The 9754-nt window shown below is 43.1% G+C and overlaps 1 protein-coding gene across 1 annotated transcript in view; it reads right to left on the bottom strand.

The window, feature by feature from the left end:
* Positions 1 to 9754, bottom strand: part of LOC102387039 (protein JBTS17-like) — a 68916-nt gene that overhangs the window by 3900 nt on the left and 55262 nt on the right. Inside the window, exons 25-30 of the mRNA XM_006031870.3 lie at positions 7952 to 8083; positions 5733 to 5898; positions 4286 to 4347; positions 3651 to 3818; positions 2824 to 2933; positions 2292 to 2375 (exon numbers count right to left, since the gene is read on the bottom strand). Of these exons, the coding sequence (XP_006031932.2) occupies positions 2292 to 2375; positions 2824 to 2933; positions 3651 to 3818; positions 4286 to 4347; positions 5733 to 5898; positions 7952 to 8083 (722 nt within the window). The remainder of the gene's footprint in view (positions 1 to 2291; positions 2376 to 2823; positions 2934 to 3650; positions 3819 to 4285; positions 4348 to 5732; positions 5899 to 7951; positions 8084 to 9754) is intronic.

The following is a 9754-nucleotide window of genomic DNA, read 5'->3' as shown; positions in this document are numbered from 1 at the left end:
CCTACACAATCACAGACTCATAGACAAGTAGGGCTGGAAGGGACCTCTGGAGGTTGTCTTGTCCAAACCCTGCCTAAACCATCCCATAACAAGTCCTTGTCTAAACTATCACTAAAACTACACAGTTGACTGTTACAAAACTACAAGGCAACTACCCTACTAACCTCCACAGGTAAAACAGGGGCACAGCAGTGGTCAGCAGCGGTCAGTGTCCTACTGCTGCAAGTGTTGTTAAAATATGCTGGGCAGACCAAGAGAGAGGGTCATGACCCTTGCTATAGAGCAAAGCAAAACCTTCACAGTCCATACCAATCTGATCGTGGAATCAGACCAGAGATGTAGCAATCAGTCTGACCCCCAAGTAGAGGGGCAAAGCCCTCGAGCCAGAAACCTCTGGGTTTCAGTCTCAGCAGGAGCACTGGCACACCCAGTAAAAATCCCCACTTCTGGCTGTAGCTACCACCAATGCTTCTGAGGAAGGTGAAGCCCCCCACTCAATATGTGTAGCAACAGGAGAGAAAAAAAATTCATTACTGGCCCAGTGCGGCACCCACCAAGTCCAGAAACATGGGAAATACTGAACACTTATGTTCTGCTCTGCAGCTGGGCACAGCAAGCACACTCTGACTTGCTCAGTGGCACAGCCAAGCATGAAAGGGTAGTGGTCTGAGGGATGGATGGGCTCTGGCAATCTTTGTGATATCCTGAATACGGGCTCCAGGCAGACAGCACACCTCCTGGGACCTCAAATCTGGATGACAAATTGGTGCTTCTGCCCCCCCGCAGAAAAGAGTCACCAACCATTGCCACTCTCCTCTTTCTTCTTGGTGCAGTGGGCTTACAACCCCCATCTCTGAGGCCCTGCACTTTCTGCTTTCAGACAGCTGAGTCCTCTGCTTCTTGCCTGCTGAGGTCCTCACTTCTGCCTTTTTCCAGCCTCCCCACATTAGCTAAACCAGTGCCATTTGAAGCAAACTGCTCCACACAGAGCTGTGAACACAAAGCCTGTCAAGCATTCGCTCCAAAACAGGCACAAGACATCACAAAACAGATGCCCAGAATTTCTGTTCTTCAGACAATCAGCTCCCAGAAAAAGCCTTCTCCAGGCAATCCCACTGCTGACCCTCTCCCCTCACAGCAGCCCCAGGCAAGCTCCCTCTCTGGTTTGTTCGTCTCTGTTCACAATGACTCCAGAGAATTGGCTGACTCAGGGTCTAGACAGGCATCAGCCCCGTCACACTTCCTGATTGGACTGAATTGCTGTGGCAACTTGCAACAACGCACTCTCCAGCTCAGAGGTGTGGCAGGAGGCTGCAGGGACCCATGGCTCTGTTTTCTCCTGCCTCCTACCCTAGGGCTGGGGGAGTGGAGCAGACTGTCAGCACAGCTCTGCAGCTAGGACTATAGCTCTGCTCCCCCATCATGATGCGCAGTGACAGATGAGACCAGAATAAACCTCTCTCATAATGATCTGGCATTTTCTACTCTAAAAGTTCACAGACAGAGGGTGTTTCTAGCCAGTAGTACCATAACTGCTTTTCACGTAACTCTTAATTAACAGTACCACCCAAAAGCCACAAGATTAGAGCCTCATTGTGTTAGGTGCTGCCGAGATGAGCAGCAAGCACAGGCCCTGACATGAAAGCTCATGTACGCCAGGAAGACAAAGGCACAAGGAAAGCAACTTGTTCAGGCTCATCTAGGTGGTTAGTAGCAGAGCTGGGAACAGAACTCCCTTCTGCCTCCCTTACTACTTTCATAAGTAGCTTTTACCTATTTTTTTGCTTTGATACATTATAATCACCAGCAAACCTAGAAATATGTTGTGGGGCTAGTCCAGGTATCCTGCTACAGCCAGTTTCAAGACCTCAGTCTTCAGTGTGCTTGAGAACAGATACTGGGATAACCTCAGAGCACCTTCACTGGCATATCTCCAGGTCCACAAGGGCGAGCAGTAGTGTGTGTTGTGTACTGCTGCCCTGTGTAGATGTCCTGGGTACCCATTAACAGCCTGGGAAACACAATCTGTTGTGAGTGCAGTGGCTAAGACATTTGAAATTGTCAGTGAAAAAGATGATTTTTTTAATGAAAAATACTTATTAAAAATCTTTTTCCTCTTTATACTCAACTCTGTTCTTCAGCCCTGGGCCCAATAACTGTAAGCCCAAGTTCGTGACCATCGCTCAGATTTTTTTTAAATAGTTCCTTGTTAGTTATTATACATTTTGTTAGAATACAGCAGCTTTAAACTTTTAGATGAAAAACTTTTAGCTTAGTTCTCTCTACCTTACCTTGCCTAGAATTAACAGGATACCTTGTTGCACTTCTAATTCTGTCCTTGGAAATATTTTTCTGTAATACTGCAGTGGCAGTTCCTAAAAAACACACAAACCAGTTTCACTGCAAGCAGTTTTATTATTCTCTGAAGTAAATTTAGGTTCTCAGAAAAATTAAAAGAAAACCAAAAAAAAAAGAGTCCAATATATCTCTGCTTTCTGGATTGCAATGCACCCATCTCCATGAGCTGTGCAAAAATGGCACAGACATGCCCCTAGTGTACGCTGCAAGGGATGGTGAGGACAATATAGCATGCACGCTATACTTCATCAGAGGCCAGACACATCACAGTTGTGACATTCTCAGTCTCAAATGACAATCCACGTCTTAGGGCACTAAGTACTACAGCCCTACAGTAGTACTACAGCATAAGTTTGTTAGCATCCATGTACAAAGGGAAATCATAAAAAGAATATAAAATATGATGTGTAGGAAGGAATTTTGACAAGGCCCTTGGCATACACACCAAGATATTTCAGTTCTTACCTCTGGACTGATCTAAACCAAGAGGTGGAGTAGAAAGAGATCTTGCTTGTTGAAAGCCAGGTTTGGCAGCAATCCTGCTCCTTTCAGCTTGACTTGCTGACAGAGTCCGACTACGAGGATGATTTTTAAAGCAAGAAAAAAATATATTTATCACTGCTCGTAACATACCATTTTCTTAACAAAGATTAAACAATTTACATTTGTCTACATGTCTGTGCTAATACCTAAAAGAAGACACTACAATGTTAATTTTAAATCAAATTCCATTATTTCCTTAAAGGAAATAAGCAGCAAAATGCTTTTTTGGGTAAAATCTGCCAGCTTCAAAGGGACAAAGTATGTATAAGCAGAAGTCTCTGTTGACAGCCAAGACATGCGGTCAAGTCTAAAACTTTTCACAAGACACATTTCTTGATTGTTACCAAATATTACAAAGATCTTGAACCAGCTCCTCGGCAGCACCTACTCAATGCAGCTGAGTGGGGGTGAGGTACAAGGAAGCTGGGTGATTCTGGGGCTGGTCACATGCCATCTGGCTATGTGCCCTAGTGGCCAATCCACAAGTTGGTCATAGCCAGAACAGAAGTCTACTCAGTGCTCCCTCTGGCTACTTATGGTGGCACTTGCAGAGGGATTTGTACAGGAATCAATTATGCCAGCCGGAGACTCCCACACACCAGGAGAATCTTCTAGACCTTTTTTTGCAACATATACCTTTGCCTGATTTAACCCCACCCAGCACAAGACAAATTGCTTATGTAAGCTGGCAAATCTAAAAAGCTGTATGGAGGTCTGTGCACCAAAGGTTTCAAATTTAAAGCTGTTACCCTCTAGCAGACACAGGAAGTTGCTTTCTGAAATCTCGAGGTGACCTTGCTGTTCTGGACAATGGTCTAAATTTCTCTGTAGGAAGCTGTGCTGTTTCAGATAACATCTCATTCATCAGGGAAAGTGCTTGTGAGACTCTAAAATGATGATGCTCAGATAACAGGGCTCTTTGGAGGAAAAGGAACAAGTAGTTACATAATTCATCCATCCCTTCAGTCAAAGTTATTAATTTTTAACTAGAACTGTTTGTGGATTCCTCAGTCCACTTCTGTACTACTTTATGACAGTTACTGAAAAACTTTTTGCCATCACTCTTTAGATAAGTGCACAAAACTAAAATGTTTCTCTAAAACAAAACAAAACAAAACTTCAGAGGGAACCTGAGCACTAGCAAAAATAGCACATTAGCACATGAAGCTACAGGATCCAGAAAACTTTTTCCAAATGTCTCAGTGAATACTATCTTTTAGAGATTTAAGCATAAACAGGTAATGCTTTTTTATAGCAAAAGCTATTACTAATCTGGAACTTCAGAATTAAGCTGGATAAAATTAGCTAAGCAATAAAACTGGTAGAATGGTAAATTAAAAAAAATACATAGCAATACCCTGAATGACCTTTCATAGTAACTTACTTATCCTTTTCCTCTTTCTTTTTCTGGTTCAGTTTAATTTCCTTTGAGGTGAGACCAAATTTCTACAAAAAAAAAAAAAAAAAAAGACAAACATTAACTTGCAATATATTTTAGTTCACCTCAAAAAAAAATTTCAGGTAATTTTATAGCTACTATGTTAGATTATCCAGAAGACATCGGCCAAAGTAAGAAGCAACGTGGAATTATACTACCCCAAAAGGAGTTCAGGAAAAGGCTGCATGCCTTGGAGCTTCACAAACTCTAGAAACATAACCAAACCCCTGGCTCCACAACCGTTTATTAATATGGCACAGACCCAGCCAAGCCATGGCTGCTGCCCAGGGAATCCAAGTGCCTAAACCTGCAATATTTCATTTCCACAAAAAAAAGAATAAATCAATCACAGATGTTCAAATCTCCTCGTAAATTCCTCAAAAGCTACAAAATTGGTTTAAAAGTCACTACAATTTTTTAAAAATTGTGTAGGATTGCTTTTTGTTTCTTTCAACTACTAGGGTGCACAAGTCCAAAGATTTGAGAGCTGCAAGCTTGTTTTCAAATGAAAGCTCAGATAGTCTCAATCTCATGACTAAATAAAGCAGAGGCACTAAGAAAAGCACCAAATAAGTCTAGCCCAGATTGCTTCCAACTGGGTGTGTCTACACATGCAATTAATGCATATGAATTAACTCCAGAACTCATTGCTCCAAAGTTTATTGCTCCCAGAAACTGTGTCTTCACACACGCCTGGGACTGCAGCACATTCAGCCGGGTTGGAGCAGCCCCCACTGGTAGGGGCCCCGGTGGGGGGAAGGGCGTGCTTGCCAGCCCAGGGTTGCTCCCTCCAGTTTAATATGCTGTGGAGGGGCTGGCTGGGGCAAGGGTGCTTCAGCATAGGGCTAGTCAGCAGGCAGCCCCTCCAGTGAAACTCTGCAGCAGGACAGTACTTGTATTTACAAGTACTATCATGCTGTGGAGTAAATTCGCTTACTCAAGCCTAATACAGGTGCACAGGTAGATGTGTGATGTTTACTGTGCAGCTAATTAGTCTACCACACAGTAAATGTCTCATGTAGACGTGCCTACTACTGCTGATTCTGTTGTTAATGGAGAATAGGAGGAATAGTTAGAAACATCCTGATGCTTACTGGCACCTACCTATAATTCATGACTAACAACTAGGGGGTACTCCAAATAATACTAAACACAAATATTCTCTTTATATCTCAGAATTTGGACACCTTTCAAGATGGCCTAAATGTGAAAATCCTTAAATGTTAAATTAGTCAATCAATTTCCCACATCAGTGCTAATTATTGACAACATTTTAACAGCCTTTCAATACCTTTTCAATAATTTATATCAATAGATTAAAGAAGTCACACTACTTGCTACATTTGTTTATATTAATTCAAAAGTGATTCTTCCAGATGCACAGTAATCTTACCATACAATTTTTCACATTAAATGGCGTATGTTCTTTCTCTCTTTGTTCATCACGTTTATTCAGATAGTCTGCCAATCTTTCTTTTTGTTTTCTTTTCATCCATGCTTGTATCTCTTTTTTTTCTTTTTCTGTTTTTTGAGAACGTCTAAATGCAGGACCATGGATTCTGAGTACATGCATAAGCACAAAACAATTCAATAAGTCTCCTTTAAAATACAGGTATGAAAACCATATAAATACAGCAATATCTCCTGACAGACACAAACAGCCTAAATAATGATCAACTGGAAATATATTATATAGTATTTATATAAATAATAAATTATGTTATTTATGTTCTAGAACAGTACAACTTGCTTGAAAATCCTGGTATGCAAATATTTTTCAAGCAGTATGGTTTAAGATATTGTTGTTGTATGTTTGTATATAGGCTATTTACTTGGTATGAGAGGCGGTAGGATGAAAAACAGAATCATTTTGATACGCTTTCAAGAATACTTGTTTGAGTTGGTCCAGAGCAATAGCAACAGTCTAAGAACCTACACAAATGAATTCACTGCCATGGATATGGTCACCAAACAAGATCAGTTGTAAGTGAAAAGCTGTTCTACTATTTGTAGAATAAATGGAAATGTTTAATTGGAGACCAGTGCCTTTTTATTTAGTTTCATAACTAGTTTCATAAATTGCAATCCCTCAGAATTTAGAGAGCAAATTTAATCTTTGAATTTTATATATCCTAATTAAGTAATCTTTATCTTATTAAAGTGGATATATTTCCCATTTTAAAATGGAAAATGGTTATGCCTTGTAATTGTGTGATAGGGTTGATTCTGTAGTTTTAGTAATAGGTTAGAAAAGGATTTGTATGGGACAGTTCAGATAGGGATGACCTGTTTCAGGCGGGGAGTTGAACTAGATGACCTTGCAGCCCTGCTTTTTTGTGATTCTTTGTGTAAGTATTTGTAAAATAGATTCATAGAAGTAGGGTCGGAAGGGACCTTGTAGATCATCAAGTCCGACCCCCTGCCCTGGGCAGGAGAGGAAACCGGGCTCAAATGACCCCAGCCAGGTAGACATCAAGCCTCTTCTTACAGACCCCCAGGGTAGGAGCCATCACCACTTGCCTTGGAAGTTGGTTCCAGATCCTAGCTGCCCTGACTGTGAAGTAGTGCCTTCAGATGTCTAGTCTAAATCTACTCTCTAACAATTTGTGGCCGTTATTCCTTGTTACCCCGGGGGGTGCTAGGGGGAACAGGGTCACTCCCAAACCCAGCTGGTCCCCCCTAGTGAGTTTATAGACAGCCACCAGGTCCCCCCTCAGCCTTCTCTTGCAAAGGCTGAACAGGTTAAGGTCCCATAGCCTCTCTTTATAGGGTATGCCCTGCTGTCCCCAGATCATGTGGGTGGCCCTCCTCTGGACCCTCTCAATGCTGTCCACATCCCTCCTCAAGTACAGCGCCCAGAACTGAACACAGTACTCCAGATGGCCTGATCAGTGTCACATAGAGGGGGAGGATCACCTCCTTGGCCCTGCTTGAGATGCATCTGTGGATGCATGACATGGTACAGTTAGCCCTACTGACCGTGACCTCACATTGTTGGCCCATGTTCATCTTGGAGTCAGTAATGACTCCAAAATCTCTTTCTGCCACCGTGCCCTCGAGAAGGGAGTTTCCCAGCTTATAAGTGTGCTGCTGGTTCCCACTGCCCGAGTGCAGCACCCTGCACTTGTCAGTATTGAAACCCATCATATTTTTGTTAGCTCACCCCTGTAACCTGTCCAGGTCCTGCTGTAATCTGTCCTTCCCTACTAGTGTGCCCACCTCACCCCAAATCTTGGTATCATCAGCAAATTTAAACAGGCTGCTCTTCGCCCTGTTGTCCAAGTCACTAATAAAGAAATTGAACAGTGCGGGCCCAAGGACCGAGCCCTGGGGAACTCCACTGCCCACTTTCCTCCAGGTCGAAAAAGACCTGTCCACCATCACCCTCTGAGTACGACCTGCAATCCACCTGATTGAGCTATGAGAAAATCAGCTGTAAGAAAAATAGCCTCTAAAAGAACACACATGTAACACTTCTGATTTCTATATTTACGCTATTTTAATTATGTTTGCTTTAAACACCAGTGAATTTAAATAATTGTATGTATATTATTTAATATTAAAATTGCTCTAATTCAGTAGAAAGCAGAAGTGAAATGTAAAAATAATTACTTGGAGATTTGTCTAGCCTGTGCTTCGGTAAAACCCAGTTCTGTAGCAGAAACATCACCTTCTGTTACAAGATCTTTAATAATGTCGGTCATACCACTTAGTCCTGTAGTTTGCAGGGGATCATCTACAGAACTTATATTAAGAACAAAAAAAAAACTATTTTGTAATCAACTAAAAACATTTGCAAGAAAAACTAAAATTAAATCATCCTAAAATTCTTACTTTTAAAAATCAGGTAAGAAGAAATACTATACTTATTCAAAAGTTAATTACCATACTCTTTTTTACTGAACTATTCTTGTCTATATATCTGTGCTGTTTTAAGGGTATGCTATTTTAAGCACAAGACAGATGTCAATCCATTTTCAGCCAATGGATGTAAACATCCACTGATGAACCTACATCCTGTTGGCTTACATTTTCATGCAATAACTGTAATAGTTCCCTAGTGCTAGTTCTGCCTTTTATAAATGAGTATATCAATGACAGTTACATGCACATGTCCAAAACCAAAATTTAGTCAATAGTAGCTGTATAAAACTATGCATAAACACTTAGGGTATTTGTTAAAAGTTCTGCTATATTCGGCACACATGTAGCATATGCACAAGAAAACATAACTTTTAGATTTCTGCACAGCATGGGTTGGTAACCAATAATTCACAGGCTGGATTCAATGGGCACATCCAGATGAGCCCACACGTGCATTTTGCAGCGTCTCAAACCCCTTTGAGACGCTGTAAGAGGCACATGCAGGAATGAGAAAATGTTCCCCATGCTGCAAGTTTGCAGCACAGGGGCAAAATTAGACCACTGGATATCCAGAGATCAAAAAAACCCGCACTGAGGCAACTGGAGGCTGGGTCCTCCATAGAGACGCTCTGGCAGCCAGAGCACCTCTATAGTTAGCCCTCGCCCTGGTGCTCAAGCTCTGCTGAGCTCCACCCAGGCTCCACTGCTGGTAAGTAAGGGGTCAGCGGGCTGGAGGAGGGGACCATGGTGCCAGCCCCACCCACTCCCCCAGCCCCGATCCCTTCCCCGCCCGGCCCTGGCCCCCTCGATCCCTTCCCCGCCCGGTCCCATCCCCAACCAGCCCCCTGGGCCCCCCCGATCGCTTCCCTTCCTTGCCTTGTCCCATCCCCCCGAGATCCCTGCCCGTCTCCACCCCAGCATCAGGGGGAACACCCCCTCCCCCCCGGCACTTACTGGAACTTTCTGCTGCCGTCGAGGTCACTGGGGCCCCACCTGCACAGTGCAGGGCAGAGTGAGAGCCCCGGCAGCCCCAGCCCAGGCCCTGCTGCCTGGGGGTGCTCTGCCAGGAGGCTCTACAGCTCCTACTTGGTAAGTAGAGGCTTTTTTTTTGTTTTTTTAAAGTGCCGGAGGCTGGGGTTGAGGGGGCAGGTGTCGGGTGGGGCATCGGGGCCCTGCAGGGAGGGCTAGACCCTGTGGGGGGAGGCATAGCTTCTGTGGGGGGCAGCAAAATATATATTCATGTATTCATGAATTCATGAAACATGTATTTAGAATTCACTTTATTATGATGACAGAGACACTGGTAGTTTACCAAATTGCTTTAACACTGTAGATATATCAATAAAACATTGGCCAACTGATCGCTGTCTCTGTCTCTCTTTATAGTGGTCTTTTGTTTTACTTGTGGAGGAACATGGATTTGGGGGTATTTTACAGAGTGACTTTGGGATTTTTTTTTATCAGGGATTTTTCAGTTTTCCAATAGGGAGCACCAGAATTCCTGCTAGGGAGGCCAGTGGCAGGACCCTGCCTGCTCAGAGCTGGCACCTT

Source organism: Alligator sinensis, unplaced genomic scaffold (assembly GCF_000455745.1).
Source record: "Alligator sinensis unplaced genomic scaffold, ASM45574v1 scaffold175_1, whole genome shotgun sequence".
Taxonomy (NCBI): domain Eukaryota; kingdom Metazoa; phylum Chordata; order Crocodylia; family Alligatoridae; genus Alligator; species Alligator sinensis.
The sequence above is the reverse complement of the archived record's forward strand: the minus strand, read 5'-3'. Positions and strand labels throughout refer to the sequence as shown.